A 20,285-nucleotide genomic window follows, 5' to 3' on the forward strand; every position below is an offset into this window, starting at 1 on the left:
AGTTGGAGTGGAGGGCCATAGAGAAACACACAGTGGTGTTCTGCATGAATGTTGGGTAGCAAGTCTGCTTTGTGCTCGCAATGGCTCAAGTGGAGGGGAACGCATCGTGCTTAGCGTAACCTACATTTTGGCAGAATAGACAAATTACAAAAATATTGTTTCGAATCGATATTATGAAATTTGATATTGTTTGACAGCAACATTGATATCACAATATAAATATGATATATTGCACAGCCCTAGTGTGTGTGTGTGCGTGTGCGTGCGCGCACAGGGCTGGATTATTGCACAGGCTTGCATGGTTGCAGCCTAGGGGCCCACACCAGCCAGGGGCCCCCTGACTAGTCAAAGGGATGAGGACCAATTTGCTGAATTGCAGGATGCAGTGTTAAAAAAGTAATCTCTTGTTAATACCCCTCTCTATAGTTGGCACTTGGCAGACTTCCTTTTTAGCTCAGAATTATAACACTGTTCATGTAATTTTGTAATGATTTCTTTTTCTACGGGGGGCAACCTCCCCACCCATCGCAACCTCTAGCCTAGGGGCCCCTGGCCATCTTAATCCTGTCGTGTGTGTGTGTGTTTGTGTGTGCCGCAGAGTATAAAACTAGTCTGTGAATTCCCATGATGGGGAGGCATATAGAAAACCACAAACTGTACTCCCTAGATCTTTCAGAATAATAACAGTTTGACAAAATCACAAGAAACCCCAACATTGTACTGCAGGCACAATAATTTATTAGTATAGATACAAAATGTACACCCAGCTGGATTTGCTGCAGAACAAAGACAAGAGTAAACCGGAGTGCAATGGATATATTAAAACAATTCTACACTCCCTTATAATTTATGCTTGTGTTAAAAAAGAGACAAATAAATGAAAACACTGCCCCGGAATTGGGGTGGGGGGTTGACCTGTCAACAACAATAAAATTCCGAGCTGCTTCAGTCACTCAGATATGTGTAGCATTAACGTTGTCCAGACTAATGGCATTTAATCTCTAGTCTCTACATAGTCCCCCATACTCATTTTATTGGCATCAATAAGGAGAAAGCCAACCCACACCAGAAGTTTTGAGGGGCAGGCAGCGGTACCGCTATTCCGACATCAGACACGCGGTAGGGTTAGGGTTAAGGTAACTGCATGCACTCTCCCTTAACTGATAAAAGCTGAGCAACGTAGCACAAACCACAGGTGGAGGGAAACGTGCCAATAGACATCAATGTCGGAATAGCACCATGTAACCGGTAGCAGGTACTTCAGAGAGGAAGATACCGCACACTCCTGTCCATCCAATTTTATTGAACAAACGACGTTTCGGCCAGTATGGCCTTTCTCAAGTTTTTGAAAAATAGATGGACAAAAGACTGCAGTATCTTCCCTCTGAAATCATTAGTAAGTACACCAAGATCCTTTAACCAGTATGACAGATATCCGCTAATATCCAAATGAGGTGATGTGCTTATTTTAGTCCAATAGTCATGCCATTGTCAATTGTCAAAGATGTATGTATTTTTTCTGGTACAAATCTGCACTGTAGGCACCTTTAATTCTTTATCTAGGTAAAATATGCATGGATTGATCCCAAATATCCTTCCACTTTATGTAGCCTACTTTCACCTTTAACCATAATATGCTCATGCTATAAGTAGCCTCTATGGTACAGACAGATATTTCATAAAAAAACACATCAATAAGCCAGATATACAACATAAGTGTCCTTATGGCACATTCTGTACAACCAGAGACCTCTGGGTCACTGGGGGAATAAATATAGTGCTCATCACTGGAAGGAATATCAATGATCCTTCTGTTTTTGGAGGCAGATTGAAATACTATGTACTGCAGGGGTGGGGAACCTTAGCCAGGCTGTGCCCTCCTTGTGACGCAACACTTTCAGCGTTGCAACTAGTCAGGTCAAGAGCAATGCAAGTCCTCTCACTTTGTCGGTAAGCAAATGTTAATTGTTATGCTCTTGGTCAGACCAAGTCTCGAGGAGATTTGAACATCGATGATAATCAGGCTACGTGTTGAGAGCCGTCTTATTCAGCCCCCGACCTAATGTTAATGACGTTATGCAGTTTCACATAAAATTAATCAAATGTTTTGTTGAGAAATGTTAGAAATTACATTTGCAGTACAATTGACTTGTATTTTCAGGGGACCTGAAGGTGGGAACTGTTGTAAAGGTGGCTGCCTTCAATATAGGCCTTAGGTGCAGGGGCAAATCCTGTTTTGTGTTCTTAGTACGGCCCTTGGAGGACTTTACAAAATTTGGAGTGGCCTCGAATGAAAAAGGTTTCCCACCCCTGATGTACTGTATACTGTATATGCAGGTAGAAGCGGCAGGCATGTTTTCTCACATCTGAACGGCAAAGCACCCTTTTATAGTGGTGTCAACAATAATCGATTCGGCGATGCAATGCAATGCGGGGCATGGCCGATCCAATTGTATGCGACAAGTTCCAGAATCGATGCAGCAATTTTTTTAAGTTTCAATTACTTCCGTGGATATTTCGGGAGCAAATGAATGTTAAATTAAATAAAAGCACTTCAAAGCATTGAAAACAGACTGATACAGAAAACAGCCAATAAATTGTTGCTCAGTATCTGACTACTTGTATTGCCTCATCATGACTAATGAAACATCTGCTTTGCTTTCTGTAGAAATGTAATGCATTGCAAAGCATTGTAGAATTGAATCGAATCGAATAGAATCGAATCACTACCTCCCGAATTGTAATCGAATCGAATCGTGAGGACAGTGCCAATGCACACCACTACCCTTTTAGCACCCTAATCCAGTGGTTCCCAAGCTATGGGTCGGGACCCAACCTATGGGTCGCCAAAGATCCACAGGGGGTCGCGGAGCCCTCTTGATTTTAAGGGGTTTCATTTTAAATATATATAGCCCATGTTTAATAAATGCATTTAACTAATAAATAGTAAGTGCTACATTAAACATTTATTCTATATTTGACCAAAGACGAATTGAGGAATAAAATAAGTAAAATGAGTTTTCTCAGGAAAGTTTTCCCGGCGATCGCGTGGTTGGGTCACAAAAGCTTACAATAGTAAAAATATGGGTCCCTTACGAAAAAGGTTGGGAACCACTGCCCTAATCAAAGGCATAAAGTAAACATAGCAGTAAGCGGGAGTGTAGCAACAGACACACTCTCTTCAAGCACTCTCTTCAAGCACCTTCTACGTAGTAGTGCAATGAATGTTAGGAATATATTAAGCGAATCTAATTACTCATCAACGTTTGTTATATTGTTATTATTAAAGTATTACATTTAACCTTGAAACGTCAAGTTAGTCTTCACAGTTCCAGCCCCTTTACTTCCCTCAAAAACATCTCTGAGGCCTCATAGGGAGAGACGGACAAAAAGAAATAAGAAAGAAACACTCCACACTCTGCTGGACGTGTTTCCTCAGTCCAACATCAAGCTACTGTAGCATGGTGAGGTCTTCACTCTACAGTCTACACCCATGAGGCTGTGGTGAAGGAGGAGGGGAGGACGGCAGGTGGTCACCTCATGCCTTCTGATGTCTACTTTGAATTTCAATAAAAAAGAAGAGAAGTCCGCTACAACCAGGATTTCATGCTCCCAATTTTTTTTTAAAATCTTTTTTCCCGTGACATTTCGGGTAGAAGCCTTCTTCAGACGTGTCACGTCCTGATTGCAGCGGACTTCTCTTCTTTTTTATCTGGATATTTATTGGTCCTGCTCCCAGGTCAACCTGTACTTTGACTTTAAAACCACACATATTCCACCTCCTTCCCTCTGCAGCCTGGCAGTCTCTACCTTACCCCACTCCGTGACCTCTCTGAGTGCCTATCCCTCTCCTCACTCCGCGGCATAGCTGAGTCGACAGTACCCCCCCCCCCCCCCCACTCCATATCCGGGCTAGGTCTGCAACCACCCTCCACCCCCTGGCTAGGTCTCCAAAAGCCCCCCCCTTACTTCGGTGCCTGGCTGAGTCTGCAACCACCCTCCACCCCCTGCCTAGGTCCCCAAATCCCCCCCCCTTACACCGCTGCCTGGCTAGGTCTCCAAATCCCCCCCCTTACTCCGCTGCCTGGCTGAGTCCCTCCTTAGTCCCCTTCCCCTCCTCACTCCTCACTCCCCCCTCCATGGCTTGGTTGGGCCACCGCCTCCTCCTCCCCCCTCCTCCTCACTGGTGGCCGCTGAGCTGCTTCATGCGCTCCGCCAGCTGTAGACAGTGCAGCACCCTCCTCTTCTCCGCCTGCATCTCCTCTGCGGTCGTCTGGCCCGTCAGCTTCCGGGCGAACTGCACCAGGTCCTGCATGAAGAGGCCCACGGGCTCCCTGGCGCCGCTCGGCATCTCCGTCATGGTGCCCGAGTCGAAGCGGAAGTTGATGCTCTTGCCACGCGCCAGACCAGGCCCGCGCTCCTCGATCCAGGTGAGGGGCCTGTGGTTCAGGGAATGAATGACACCATGAATGTCCCCATTCTGCAAATTTGGTCAAACTACTTGTATGGCACTGTTAAGAAATCTTACCTTTAAGTTCATGAGCAGGTTTGATAGTGCAAAAAGTTAGCTTATCGCTCAATTGGTTGATCCAAGTCGTAGCTCTGTAAGATATATGTCTACTATCTGGGAACACTGGCATGAATGCCTTCACTAGCTTCCTTTTATTGTATGTGTATTTTTATTGTATTGTTGATGTGTGTATTGTAATGTGTCCAATGTGGGCCCTGAGCCTGTAATAAAGTTTATATATACATTAATGTGATTATTTTTTACATTATAATTGCCTGTAATTACTATATTATAATGCAACATAATAACATTCTAATATAATTTTTCTGGCCATGACAAATGGCAGTGCGCACACACAAAGGCACACACACTATTTCTCTCTCTCTCTCTCCCTCTCTCTTTCAAGTTAGCACCGTCATCCTAAACTGTCTTTGCCTCCCTGCCCCTCCGCTCATTCAGAGCTGGTCGACTTACTACTTCTGCTGGGTCTGCAGGTGTGTCATCATCTTCATGCAGTTAATATAATATACCGTAATAAGATTATAATATAATGACAATAACTATTATTCTTTTTCAAACCTACTTCTGCTGCTGTGTCTGCAGGTGTGCGGTCATCTTCATGTGGTTATTCTCCTTGTCCTCCTCCATGGATGCCGCCGTGACACTCAGCTCCCCAAACAGGTCCACCAGCCAGGTGAGCCGCGCGATGCCGCTGAACGCCGGGAAGCCGGTGTCTGGTTTCAGCGCCCCCCCTGGTCACACACAGCATTACATTTTATTGCATTGAATTTCATTTTTTAACCAAAGCGACTTGCAATCGAGGACATAATCATAGCCAACAACCCCTCATAGTCACGCACAACACAGCAAAGGCCAGGAGGTCACATAAGGGGGCACACGCCTTTTAACCAAAGCGACTTACAATCGAGGATGTAGCCATAGTCAAAAACACTAGCAGATTCAAAGTGCACAGGAAATATACAGAACAATAGGAGCAGATGCCAAGCTTTTATACTTAAATGTACATTTGATTTCAAAAATATGTTCATAACTTTTTGAGTTATCCTGCTGACAGACAGACAAACAAACCAACGCAACAGAAAACATAACCTCCTTGGCGGAGTTTACTATGGTTTTGAGGAAATGCAGAAAAGAAAATAAAGGTCCGCAACACTGTTAAATGTTAAAAATTGGGAGCATTTAACAGTGTTGCGGGCCGTTATTTTCTCTTCAGTTATCTTACGTTTGGTCCAGCACCTGTGCCACTGATGTGCGCGCATTCTTTGACTTTCTGGTTCGAGAAAATGCAGCCCATCCTTATGACTCTGCTGAACCTCACATTTAGTAAAAAAAAAAAAAAAAGGCGCCCTCTCTGGTGTAATTCCTGCAGTTTAATCCAGGGTTAGCATGACAGACAGACGTTTCGGCCTAAGCCTTATTCAGCGCACCCGAAGACCTTGTAAGAAATAGTTGGGAGTTGAGCGCACTTTCTAAAAAAAAAGTCTGCTGATGACCTCATCATGACCTTGTGACCTACCAGTGAAGTGGAGGTGACCCTCCTCCAGTGTCTTTCCTGCCACCTCCTTCTTCAGCTGCTTGAAGTCAGGAGTGAACAGCTCAATGTGCTCCTCATGCAGCAGCAGGCCTGGAATCACAGATCAACTAGTCAGTTCATCTTTTTAATTATGTATATGCCTTCTTGTCCCTGCGTCAGGCCTGGAATCTCAGATCATATACTGCATCCATTAACATAAACACATTTTATTTACTTTGATCATTAAAATGTTAATAGTTTGACAGTCAAGAATCGTTACCTTGACAAACACAATCCGAAGTAGCCCAGACTGACCTTTCTGTTGTGCGAGGTCGTGGAGTGCAGCTGCGGCTTGATAATTCAGGGTCATGGGGTACTCCACACACACATGCTTCCCTGCCTCCAGACACCTCCTGCATTACAACAGGACACAATGACACAATTCTTGGGTTGCAGTTACGTCAGAATCCCCCATCACGGGAGCGCGCAAATTTGAAATGGTGGACTACCTGGGCTTGGAGCCATTGACAACCATTCAAAAGTAAATTTCTTCGATCTGCCACAGAATATTTTTAATTATTCTAACCCCAAAGTAGGCTACCTTCGGATACCGTTTTCAGTTATGGAAAGCTGAGGTTCTCAGCTTTTAAACAAGAGTGTCTGTGTCTGTAGGTTTAATTAAAAATATTCTGTGGCAGATCGAAAAAATGTACTTTTGAATGGTTTTCAATGGCTCCAAGCCAGGGGTTGTCCACCAGCAGCAGTAAATCACCACCAGGGGGCAGCACTATGACGTCAACTGCAACCCAAGAATTGCTACGTTTACATGATGATTTTAATTCGGAATTATTAATTCCGAATTAAATAGTTCCGTCGAGTTTCCTTTCATCTTTCATTTAATTCCAAATAAAGAAGTGTTTACATGACGTTTTCAAAGCGGAATCAAGCTTTATTCAGAATTAAAGTGAGTAAATTCTGAATTAAATGTCCATGTGGCCAATGTGACAGCACATACAATCATGTAAGGTAGAGGTGCAGCACACATCCAAAACGCAGGTGCAGGACAAAAGGGTCACACAATCATGGAAACAAAGTTTAATATATGCACACTTGGTCCTGTTTTTCTTTTTTTAATTTACCAAGTGAACGTTTTCTTCATCAGAAGTCTTGAGTTTTCTGTGCAATGAACTAATACTAACTACTGAAAATATTACATAGTGCACCTTCATGTAATTCAGAAAAGGGGATTAGAGAGAGAGAGAGAGAGAGAGTGAGTGAGTGAGTGAGTGAGTGAGTGAGAGTGAGAGAGAGAGAGAGAGAGAGTGAGAGAGTGAGAGTGCAAGAGACAGATAGACAGAGAGACAAGCAGTGAAAGACAGGCAGGGAGAGAAGCAGAGAGATTAAGGCAGACAGATAGAAAGAGAGAAAGACAGGGAAGGTGACTGGAAATGAGAGAACTGGGGTGAGATAGAGATAGAGAGAGAGAGAGAGAGGGAAATGGAGAGAGGGAGGGAGATATGAGTAGTGTGCCGTGCCTGATGTGTTCCTCATGACTGGAGTTCTCAGTGCAGATCATGGCCACCTGGATGTCCTCCCTCTGTAGCGCCTCCTCCAGGGGCACCTGTGGCACTCCCTGCTCCTCTCCCAACGACCTCCTACACACACACACACAAACACACACACACACACGCATGCACACGCACTCACGCGCACACACACACACGCATGTACACACGCACGCACGCACGCACGCACACACACACACACACACACACACACACACTCACGCACACGCACGCACACACACACACACATGCACACGAACGCACACAGACACACACATACAATTATTTCTTATACTACCAAAAGACCAGCAATTTAAAAAAAAACAGCATCTGGTAACATGGAAAAATTCATTTCGGACGCTATTTTTTTTTTTCACTCATCATGTTTCAAAGCGGTTAAGGGCCAAAGCAGCATCACTGCTGACACCCCCCCTCTCTTTTCATATGACTTCAGCAGATTTTACAGCGAGCCCTGGCAAGACCAACAGCTGAGCTCAGGATATCCTAGAGTTGAAAAGTGCAATAACCTTCTATAGGCAAACAGGACAATATGTAAAGAAGGGGGAGATCTGGGTTCATTGACACCATACTAGGTTCAGATCAGAGTTCAGTCTAAGGGAAAGCCTGGAGTCACATCTATAAGGGTTTTTGAGAACCATGCTGGTGATGGTTCCCACGACGCAGCCGTGTTCACAAACCATTTTGGGTACTGAAAATACCCAATGGTTCTTCTCATTATGCAAACCACACGTTTTCTTTGGTGATGAAGCAATGTCAATGTGAATGATGAACAATGACACACCCCTCCTTACACATACCCTAGGCCTTACACTTCCATAGGTACTCCCAAATTTCCCTCTTGATCAGTGTGACTAGGCTCTGGGAACTAATATCTGGCCAGAAAGGGGACAGTGTATCATGGACCGATGCAGTACAGAGCAGTGCGACATGACAGCTTACTGTATGTTCACTTTAAATTGCACATTGGTGTCTGCCATGGAGTCAATGTGATGGATTTCTTTCTTTGTCTAGTACACAGGTTCTCACCCTGAAGAGTGGTATGATTCAGCGAGACAAGACAAATAGAGATGAGAGAGTTGTAGCGGAAGATCGTAGAGTCCTTTATTCACACCATTGGCAGAACAACTGCACACCGGGCCCGAGGGCAAAACCCTGATAGGGCCCCCCATAAAGTCTACAAAGGTCACAATAGGGCCCCCACCACCTATATCGGAGGGATCTGAGCCCTACGCTTAATGTAGATATACTGCTAGACTAGGCAATGCAAACACATAAGAGAAAAAAATCTTATGTATTCTCATATTTTACCAGGGCTTAACTACATACGTATTAGCAACTGTTCCTTTAAGAGTACACTTTGACTGTACCTGGAGACGAACCCCTTGACACTCAGCTTCTCTGCGGCGCTGGAGGGCAGAGGGGCCAGGAGGTCCCTGATCCTCACCCGGCCCGCTATCCCAATGCCCACGATCACCACGCCAAACATCTCACCTGCCCTGCTGGACATGACATGGCATGACACACAAACACACACACACACACACACACACACACACACACACACACACACACACACACACACACACACACACACACACACACACACACACATTAACACACACACATACACACACACAGGTAGAATGACATTGGCAACAACAGCAATCAAACTACAACAAAAAAGCACACCGATTATAACTTTTACTTGGATCTTATTGCAGCGGGAATTATCTCGTTGCATAACCGAAATTGAATGAAAATGTTCTGGAGGTTTGACAAAGGTCATCAAAAATGAATATGATGACCAATGACTATGCACTGCTGCAAAGTAATGTATAAAACAAATCTGACATGTATCGTAATTTGTTATTTAGTTTATTTTCAACTCTTACAGAAAAAAGTGGGGTGCGGTAGCAGAATTCTTTACGTCAGTATATCTTACAAAGAGCACAGCGACAAGCTTCCTTCCCGTGTCGGAACAATTGCACACTGGGCCCCAGGGCAAGACATTTACAGGGCCCCCCCAAGGTCACAATAGGGCTCCCACCACCATTACGGAAGGGCCCTGGGCCCCAGGCCAAATGCTCTGCTTGCCCTCCCTATAACTCCGTCCCTGCTTCCTTCCTTTCCTCTTTGGTACAGTACAGTAAGTCATCCAGCCTTGGGCATTATATTTTATAAGCATCATCAAACGACAAAAACAAGGCTGACTATGACTTAGTAATTGTCTGTAATGTGTAACTAAATTTGCAATCTGTAATAAGTCGCATACGTACTGTCATGGGACTTTAAAAATAACTAATGCAGTTTAGCAAATACAAGCATCCTTACAACCATCACATCATCACATAACACAGCGAGTGGGAGCTACTGATAAGGTTTATCTTTCATAACAGCACGATGTATCGTTAAAAAAACAAGGGCGCACTTTTTCCTCCAAACCAAATTCCATGCGCCGTAGCCTACTATACACTATTGTTCGTTTGATGGTGACAATAGGTCAGGATGGAATACCCTGCCAGCATCTGGTCCTCCGGCCGTGACCTTGCATGAACTGGTTACAAAACTGGATACAAAAAAAACTGAAAGGGGAGGAAAACTGCTCTGGAATAATAACGCATAGTGTGAATCAACCTCAAATAATTCCTGTTTTATCTTCCTGTTTAAATTATAACAGATGCCCACGCCTCTAAAAATTGAATGGAGTTTAATGTTAGTGAGACGCATCCACCACACCGGCTGACTTCTATTTACTCTCAATGGGCTGACAGCGACAGGCGCAGCTTTTTAAGACAGGAGCGCTCGATTTCAATGGCTGGCGTAAGCATCAACACCTGCTGCAGCGGCCGCATAGAAATCGTAACATAGCCTATATTTCTTACATTACATTACCACAGAATAACACATCTAGTTCTACGTAGTCTGGTGCTGTTCTACCCCTGTGCAGATAACGTTAATTAGCCGGTTAGCTGGCTCGTGTCCCCATAGATCACACACTATATCAATGACCAGACGAAATGTACAGTTTGTGCTTTCCATATGCATAGTATATTTCACTACATACCTTTCCCCTGAAGTGTAAATGAGCTGTCGACAACTCTCTATGTGTGTGCGCGAAACCGGCGGTCCTCTGTCAGCAGAATGGGCTTTCAATAGAGCTCTACCAACACTCGCAGTTGAGTAACCTAGCCGCAACTTTCATAACTCTCACATGGGCACTACGGCGCCCCACGATGGCCAAAAGAAAGACAAAGACTAGACAAAAATCTGGCAATGGTTTTCATGACCTGGGTTGTGTAATTACACAATCACATTAAGTATTAGCAAATGTAGAGAAATACACATTAGGAAAATGATGAAGATCTGGTACAGCCGTCTTGCTTTGCCCTAAGGCAGAACCATTGTGGTCGAAACATTGGCATTTTAATCTCCAATATGAGTAGCCACAGTTAATAAAGGCTTATATACCCCATTCTTCCTGCTGTGATACCTCTGAGTGCTTCCCAATGCATACATTTTATTTGTTACATTTGTTAAAACTTGTCCACAATCAGACAATAGGGGGAGTGGGAGATTGTTGTCTACTACTTAATTATAAACACATAGACAAAATCGAGGAATCCTTTACATTACACTCTTGCATTGCACTCCACCAAAGTATTATGCCCAGACCAGGATAGTAAACAAACTGGTTGGCCCTGGCAGAGGCAGAATTGAAATAATAATGAAGAATGATCCGCTGGAAAAAAGTTTCCCGTCTGTTGCGTTGCGGGCTCCGTAGAGGCTGGCTCGTTCTGAAAAGCTGGGGAGTGACGCGTTCATTGTCATTGTCACGTGACCGTCTGCTCCTGCAGGTATGGCTGTAGACTAGCAAGCACAAGGTTGTGTGCTAAATTACTTAACCATAGTAACTGTGTAAGAATGCGTTCAAGAACCCATGCTCAAATATTTTAGTAAGATATTCCAAAATGTTTCCTTTCATTCATTCCAAAGCAAAATGGCTGCGCCCGAGATGGAAATGACAACAGACCGTGTAACCCCAAGTGTCACAGAAGCATAGGTCAGTGTGTATGTAGCCTTGTTTACTGCATGCGATAGCTGAAGTTGCCAATATTCTGATGTACTCAAATGTCAACTTGATAAATATAACGCTGTCGCTATTCAACTGAACTATAATATTTGACATGCCACCAAAGCGAGGCATCACGATCGGACCAGTGCCGAAGTTGTAGCCCGTCTTGCCCTGACTTCCTTGTGCCTTGTTGTCCTCTTTCTGAATCTCTCAATCTGAATGTTTTCGCAGATTCTTTTTTTGGAAAGATTCTAGTTGCGTGTCGTCTTGGTCTGACCCAAGGCAGTTAAATCAAAGTGTCGGTGAACGGTCTCTAGATCCGCCAGCATGGGGAGGTCCGGCGCCCTGCACCAGATGGCCATATTCATGACCGTGCTGACTGGTGGCGGCTGCGGGATGATGTACTATTTGATGCAGAGTAAGTAGAACTAGGGGCCTGCCTGTAAAGCAGTTGTATGCCTCCAGTGATGTACATCTACAGAGAACAACTATGGTGACAAGCCAAAAGCTTCCTTCCTCAAAGTGAGAAGAAACTGTCTGTATAGGCTGGCCTTTTATATGTGTCAGGCTACCAACCAAATGGGCTTCAGTACGAGATGAGATATGGAAAAGGAAGCTCAGAATGCATGTAATCGAATTGACACACACACACACACACACACACACACACACACACACACACACACACACACACACACACACACACACACACACACACACACACGAGCACAAAGTAGAAGTACTCTTACAAATGAAATTACAACATCATACTGCTAGTGTCGTCGTTCACCAACTGGGTCAAAGACGTGCAAAATGAAATTGTCATTCAGTGTAACTGATACCTTCTGCTGACTGTAACTGTAAAAAACATGACTCTTTTTATTTTATTTTTCCCAGTGAATTCGTGAAAGCCTGGGCTGTCATCCATTCACTTGAAACAATTTAAAAATCACGTTTTTTTTACAGTTACAGTCAGCAGAAGGTATCCATTACACTGAATGACAATGCCATTTTGCACGTCTTTGACCCAACTGTAACTCAGGCCATTCGTGAAGTCTTTACGAGAAAAACAGAAAAAATCAACTTCAAGCCTCGTGGTGCCATTACGAATAGCCTCGTTTCTCGTGGTTAGGTGACGAAAGGGGGAACTGGCAATTGGGGTAGTTTGGTTCTGGGGGGAAGAATAATGCGGACAGACGTCAGCAATCGAGCGTGAGTGAAGGCTAACTGGAAACGACGGTAATCAAACATTTCAAACAAGTGATTTACGGTTAAGGTTAGGGTTAGGGTTAGGTTTAGGGTTAAGGTTAGGGACAATGTTGGAGGAAGGGAGACATGGCATGAAGCTGACACAACGACAGCAGCGGTCCCCTCCCGGAATGCACGCTGCTCGGGTGGTCTCTCTCTCTCACTCTCTCTCTCACTCGCTCTCTCTCGCCCTCTCTCTCACCTACTCTCGACGACAGCGCGCGTTGCCCAACTACGAAAAATGAGGCTATCTCGTAGCGGCACCACGAAGCATACAGTTGATTTTCCCCGAGAAGTAGTTTCATCTGTAAGAGTACTTCTACTTTTACTGTATACAACTCTACACACACACACACACACACACACACACACACACACACACACACACACACACACACACACACACACACACACACACACACACACACACACACTAATGTATGTGTGGGCATGTACTGTTATTTTCAGAGAACTTCTCTCAGGCAGAGTACTACCGTATGGCCTTGCAGCAGCTGGAGGGCCACTCCACAGCCATGGCCAGCCTGGGGGCCCCGCCACTGAAGGTCCACAACCTGCACCTGTCCGACAGATACAACCGCATGGACCACAAAAGGGCACAGGTCAGTGCTAGTCATAGGGGTCTTCCTCAGCTAGGAGTCAGACGTACCTCGTTCAATATTTTGATGTCTCTTAGTGTGACAGAGGTGTTCCTGCGCAGTCCGCCCCTCGGGTCTTGAACTCGCCACCTCCTAGTCAACGAATCAGTTAGGGTATGGGAGGCACAGGCTAGTTGGCCTTCGTTACACTAGTGTTGGCGTCCTCAGGCAGGAGACGAACGTACCTCATTCAATATTTTGATATTTCTTTGCATGTGTATACAGCAAAGTAATGTAATGTAATGTAATGTAATAATGTAATGTAATGTAATGTAATGTAATGTGTATACAGGCTTGCCAACATGGGGGACAAACGGGTCAATTGTTTCTCTGGGGCCCAGGCAAATTGGGGGTGGGCCCAGAATGGGTCCCTATTACATTTTATATGCATTGAGGAAGGATCCCTTTCAGATGATTTTCCCCAGCCCCTGGAGAAAGCTGCCAACTGCCCTGCATGTATACATGGATCTCACTTTAAAAAAAATCCTGTTCCATGCTTCGCTCGATTACTGACAAGCTCGACTAGACATGTACGTAAGGATGCTGTGTGACTCTCCTTCTGATTTAGAACTCAGTCCTCCCCTGTGACACACCAGACAGTGAACAACAGGAGGATGGAGGAGGATGCCTTATTTTTTTCAGCATATAGTAGTGTCCCACACCAGGCTGTGCTATCTGGTATTTGTTACACTAACCCAGTAAACCAGCCCCTGGTATTCCATTTCTATCTGTGCAGAGGGCCCGTATTATTTACTGCTGATGAAAACGGAATTTCACATAATATTTACACACATTAAATAAGCTATATATTGACTGACTGTGCTTTTTAATATGCTAACGCAACAATGGTCATGGTTGATGAATGTGATGATATCCATTGTACTAGTATTAATAATAACATCTGAATGTTATTCGCTGTTCCAGATAAAGATTCCTGTGACGGGATCCAAAACCGGAGGCTACCTCTTCGCTACGTCTGTCAGAGATACTTTCAAGAACAGGTCAGAGTCTGCCTTGCAATCTAACTGTCATCCTTGTAAAGCCCTGTACAGTATAGGACAAAAGTATGGAACACACCTTCTCATTTAATGCATTCTCTTTATTTTCGTGGCTATTTACAGTACATTGTGGATTGTCACGAAGGGCATCGAAACTATGCATATGAACATGTGTAGAATGATGTGCTTTACAAGAAATATCAATTCTAGCTGTTGTCCAACAGCAATGTCAGCTGTCTATCCACCTGACGTCAACACCGCACAACTGATGGACCCACATGTTTCAGCAAGCTTATTTTGTGTCTACTTTCAAGTAAAACGTCCAGTCAGTCAAGTCAATCTTAATTGCACGCAAAAGTCCTCCAGTTACTTACTAGAATCGCAGAATTAGAATTTTTAGACATTTTAAGCACTTGCCAATACAAGCATTTTACAGACATTTTCTTGTTCTGATATTGAGTCACTTCACAGCCAGTTACTTGGAGAGGTCAAACCTGTGTTGGAGGGAATCTGTGGCAGGGTTTTTGACTTCTACTTTTACTTTTTATGCCACTGCTCCACCTAGATAACCAGTATCTCATTGTCTGATCAAGAAAAATCTTGCTTGTATCAATTAAGATTGAAGATTGATTAAGTCAACTTCATAGTTGTGATACTGTGCTCTATATACATATTGAATTGTGTTGTATTATAACTGTAATGTAATAATGTAATTGAAGGATCAAATGAAAGCATAAGCGCATGTAATGTTATGTATCGTCGGCTTGCTACCAAAACCGCTTAAGTCCGAATGGTCAAAATTAGATTTTTGCATAAACTTACTCCCCTATCACAGCTGCATCACCCTGCCTTTCCGGCAGGGTCATTGATCAATCACAACAGTCACCAGAGTCAAAAATCTGTATGTATAAAGTCACACACTGCCTATGAGAAAATAAATGACCAGGGACGTAGCTATAGGGAGGACAAGGAGGGCATTTGCCTGTAGGCCTAGGGCCCTCCTGCAGGTGGCAGGGGTAGGGGCCCTATTATGATCTTGGCAGGTGGTATGGGGGCCCTATCTATTCATCCTGGGGCCCTGTGCACATTTGTTATGCCAATGTGAATGACTTGGGTAACTTGACTTAGCCATTTTTGATGCAAGCAACTTGACATGGGCAAGAAGAAGTATCTTACATGAGTTTTTTTCTCTCTCTTTCTTCAAAGACAATGGCCATGTGTCAAAACTTCATCCTTAGACATCCGATTTTCTTTTTGTCCCACAATGGTTGTAGCCTTAAATTTAAGCTATACGAAACAAATTGAACAATTATTAATCAGGTGCTTTATTTGATGTAGTCAGAGATTTGTGAACAGCTACTGTAGTTTATAACTTCCTTTGACAATATTTTATGCATTTATGTGACATCTCATACTGTAAACATTTAATGCCTATGGATTAATGGCACTTGTACATTGCTCTATGTTACACTCAGTGGTATGTCAAACTTGAAATTGTAAAGAATCCAGTAGTGGTTCTATACCATGTTCTGAAAGCCACGGTCATGGTGTTGAAGTGGGCGGGGCACAGTTCTATGACCAGGTTATCTCTGTCATGGCCAAGGTTGGGGGGATGGGGCAGTTCTATGAGCATGGAGAAGAGCAGAAGTTAACCAATGATGATAAACAAGGAGGAGACAATTCGTGAGGAGGTACAAGGACCAAAGAAGTGCCCCGCCCCTTCATCCTCCACCATGACTGATGGACCCTCAACATGGAGATTTGACGCTACCGCAATACTTTATCTGTGTGTCACTACAATCTGGATCTGTCCTGCCATGAGCAATGAATGTGTTACCATTATGGTAATTGCTCTAGCACAATGACAATATCACAAGGTGCTTTACTTGAGATGAGAATGTAAATAATGTTAACATTGAAAACTAACATGACTGAAAGTAGTAAAAAGTAAAAGAAAACTATGAAAATCTGATGGTAGCCATGAGATTTACCAGCATGCTAGACTATTGCAAGGTCTACAAAAATATTTCAGTCATGCACCTTTTCCAGGTTTCAAGTTTGGAATAAAAATAAAAAGAATAGTATAACTATCAAAATAATGTGCAGTGCATTGTTCTTGTTGTGCTGTATCAAATAATTTATTTTAAAGTGTTTTGTTTTCCTTAAAAGGCGTTTCATGTTTGACTAGCAGCTTCACTCAAAATAAATAAAGAAAATAAATTAACATCTTTGACAGGTACTGTTTGTAATGGACCAATGACAGACATGATGACAGGGCGATGCAGAAGTGGTAGGGGAGTAGAGTTCTGCAAAAATCTTCTTTTGACCAAAATTATTAGGGGGGACTCACAATTGCTCTTGCCCAGGGTGTCAGATAACCTAGAACCGCCACTGGTGTTTGGCGCCCCCTAGGAAATTTAGTTTTTCCTTGTTTGCCGAAAACCCCAAAATCGGACTTAGGCGGTTTTGGTAGCAAGCCGACAGTATATTATTGTTTCGTAATGTTTCATACTGCTTCTCCGCTTCCCCACTAGGTGGCATCTGCAGGAGGTTGTTCTACAGCTGAGGGAAGGGGAGCGTATCGATGTCTACACACCCGAGCCTACCCAGCTACCCGTGCTGCCATGATACTGCTTCGCTTCCCTGACTGCTAGTGTCCTCTTCAAAACTACTGTACTACCCTGACATAATATCCAGCAGTGATGACCACCACACACACACGCACACGCACACGCACACGCACACACACACACACACACACACACACACACACACACACACACACACACACACACACACACACACACACAGCAGTGACCACCATGCCTATCACTTCACACCTGAACATTTTCAATGGAGCTGGAAAGCAATACTGTCTTCAGAGGCAGAAGCCAGACAAATCCACCACTGACAACAAGCCCTTTCATCAATGCCAATAATCCTCGTCTCCAAGATACTCTGCATGATTATGACTGGGACTTGGTCAATCAGAAAGTTCTGATTGTTCTGTTGTGGCGTGGGATTTAAATACTATACATCTATAAAGTAACACAGGGACTTGTTGAGTGCTAAAATATTGTTGCTGAGTTATTGTAAGGAAGTATTGCAGAAATGTCTCAGTTGAGACGGTGTTCTTCATTAAAAACATTGATTGTGAGGTCTTGCCCAGCATCTTGTGTCTTGCTTCGTTAACACAGGGTAAATTGAACAGCTTTAACCTGCCTACAACACATACAAAGAGGGCAAACACAAGTCAGAGTTCATTCTTTGATGAATTTTGATAATATGATTGTAACCAGGGCTTTGAACCGGTTCAAGGAACGAAAACGAAAACCGGGAACTTTTTGTATTTTACAGAGAACAGAAACGAAAACGGAAACGTTATTATTTTTTATGTTCTGGAACAGGAACACTTATTTAAAAATAATGGTAACCGGTTAATACCGGTTAATACCGTTCCTCAAACAAACAAAAAAAGTAATTATTTTCCTGCGCATGTTACCATGATGGCTGAGGTTCACGTCCTGTGTGACATCAGACATTCTCTGAATGAATGGAGAAAGAGCTGTGGACTACAAAGTCTCCACTCCACATCTTAAATAAGAGAAACCACTGTCATACAAAAGGGCAAAGTTTCCATTGCATCATTGTAAGACATTGCAGAGAAGCGCGTGTAAAGCGCACCAACATATGTTCGACGTTATTGGGCATCCATGGCCGCTTTAAATATGCACAAACTCACAATGTCCATCATAGCACTCCCCGTGACACAAGTCAACGTGGAGTGTGCATTTTCATCATTGAGGTTTATTCTCCGCTTCTCTTCTTAGGTCGTCCCTAAATGACAAAATTGTGGAGGATATTCTTTTCATCTGCTTGAATAAACAGTTTGGAATGTAGGCTGACTCATTTGCACTTCCGTCTTTCTTGGTTAATTAACGTCAGTTAGGCCTATGGGAGTAATCAGCTGACAGGAACGAAATTAACCGTTCCGGGAACAGTATTTTTCTGTTCTAACCGGTTCGGGAACGTCAATTTATTGGTGGAACGCATAACCGGAAACGTTATAATTCCGTTTCTGTTCGGAACGGAACGCTTGGGAAAAAATAACGGTTCAAAGCCCTGATTGTAACCCCATGGAAACATGAAGACTTACAAGTCTCGGAAGAAATTTGAAAGTCAAATAATCAGTTCTGCTGTGTACTGTTTTTCTCACTTGTTTACACACAATTTTTGGTACTTGTGGTGTCAACTGTTGGCTACTTTAGAATTTCAGAGTGGACTCACCACAGCAGTAGTTTATGCCTATCTATTTTAGCTCAACAAATCCAATAAAAGATTTGGGTTGAAAGTTTTACCTAAAAAATAGAAATTGAGAATAAAAGGTTTTTTTTTTTTTTGCAAACCACACACACTGCACATTAAAAAGGCAGTGTAACCTCTGTTTTTTATTTAATTAGTTAGAAATCAAACTGAGCAAACACGAAAGACAAAACTGTGTTATTTATCTATTAAGTCAATCAATGAACAACACACTCACACCAAAATAATAGTCAAGTGGTTGGGATATGGATCATGTCGTTATGATATACAGTACCTGACCTTCCGATAACCCACAGCTGCACATTGTGGAAAGAAATTTCCATTTTTACGCCATAGTAGAATATCCTGTTCTTGCTCAATACTTGTCAGTGATTTTTTCAGAGAATTTGTCATTGATGTCCTTTTTTCATCAGCCTACATTTCTCAACTCTTTAACACACACATAATCCTTTTTTAAAAAATGTTTTTGAATGCAAGCGTGAAATAGGTCCTGTTTTGACAATGGACGACCACTGTTTTACTGAACAGGAAGAATAAGTGGGCTAGCTTGTGTATTATACAGTGACTGTATTTGTGCGGTTCATGTGGTCCGTATTTTGAGTGTCAAGGTATGGAGTACCTAGTTGCTATGGCGAAAAGCAACGCCATGCAGGATATGCCTCATCAGTACCACGACACACGCACACGCAAACGTGCACAACCACACACACACACACACACACACACACACACACACACACACACACACACACACACACACACACACACACACACACACACACACACACACACACACACACACACACAACCACATCCAGACACATACACTAGACAGGCACACATATGCACATATTCAGACATAAACACAAATACACCTTCATTGACAAACTTATAACACAGGCTAAAATCCACCCACTGACACACAGAGAACCTTTTTATGTCACCACCACTCTTTCGCCAGCAGATGGCATCAAAAGGCTTTGTTTGATAGTTCCTGTCAGTGTGCTTACAGGTCAGAAGATGAAGCTTTTGCACTTCTCTGTAGTTGGACAGGTGCATGTAGCAGGATATATCCCACTGAGGTTGCTTTTCACGTGTGACAAAGATCCCACACACTGTCAATTCCATCAGCAAGTAACGTTAATATGCTTAACCCCTTAATGCAGAGCCTCTGTTATAACCTCAATATTGTCACCAAAACTGTAATGACCAAGTCTTAATCAGTTACCTAAGACTCCTGGCATTGTCATGGCAATGTTGCTATGATGTAGTTGAGTGTTGGAGTGTAGGGTGAATAGGCCCGTCGACAGGCCCATCTGCAATAAGAGGTTAATACCTAATTTTAATAGTACCAAACT

At 43.3% G+C, this 20,285-nt stretch overlaps 2 protein-coding genes across 4 annotated transcripts; one reads left to right on the top strand and one right to left on the bottom strand.

Moving 5' to 3' along the window:
- Positions 1-4,106: 4,106 nt before the first annotated feature.
- blvra (biliverdin reductase A) lies at positions 4,107-10,810 on the bottom strand. 2 transcript variants are annotated; one of them, XM_063220255.1, is made up of 7 exons: positions 10,695-10,810; positions 8,998-9,126; positions 7,580-7,699; positions 6,360-6,457; positions 6,048-6,155; positions 5,094-5,262; positions 4,107-4,439 (listed from the first exon to the last, which is right to left on the bottom strand). In XM_063220255.1, the coding sequence occupies exons 2-7, from the start codon at positions 9,114-9,116 to the stop codon at positions 4,181-4,183; spliced, it is 873 nt and encodes a 290-aa protein (XP_063076325.1). In that variant the 5' UTR covers positions 9,117-9,126; positions 10,695-10,810; the 3' UTR covers positions 4,107-4,180. The 2 variants fall into 2 exon arrangements, with proteins under 2 accessions (XP_063076325.1, XP_063076324.1); XM_063220254.1 differs by having other exon boundaries at positions 8,998-9,129.
- A 605-nt stretch (positions 10,811-11,415) lies between these two features.
- LOC134466365 (cytochrome c oxidase assembly factor 1 homolog) lies at positions 11,416-17,761 on the top strand. 2 transcript variants are annotated; one of them, XM_063220257.1, is made up of 6 exons: positions 11,416-11,484; positions 11,624-11,690; positions 11,934-12,120; positions 13,419-13,570; positions 14,531-14,607; positions 17,139-17,761. In XM_063220257.1, exons 3-6 carry the CDS (start codon positions 12,030-12,032, stop codon positions 17,230-17,232), a joined length of 414 nt encoding a protein of 137 aa, XP_063076327.1. In that variant the 5' UTR covers positions 11,416-11,484; positions 11,624-11,690; positions 11,934-12,029; the 3' UTR covers positions 17,233-17,761. The 2 variants fall into 2 exon arrangements, with proteins under 2 accessions (XP_063076327.1, XP_063076326.1); XM_063220256.1 differs by lacking the exon at positions 11,416-11,484 and having other exon boundaries at positions 11,491-11,690.
- The last annotated feature ends 2,524 nt before the right edge of the window (positions 17,762-20,285 follow it).

Source organism: Engraulis encrasicolus, chromosome 16 (genome assembly GCF_034702125.1).
Source record: "Engraulis encrasicolus isolate BLACKSEA-1 chromosome 16, IST_EnEncr_1.0, whole genome shotgun sequence".
In the NCBI taxonomy this organism is placed as follows: domain Eukaryota; kingdom Metazoa; phylum Chordata; class Actinopteri; order Clupeiformes; family Engraulidae; genus Engraulis; species Engraulis encrasicolus.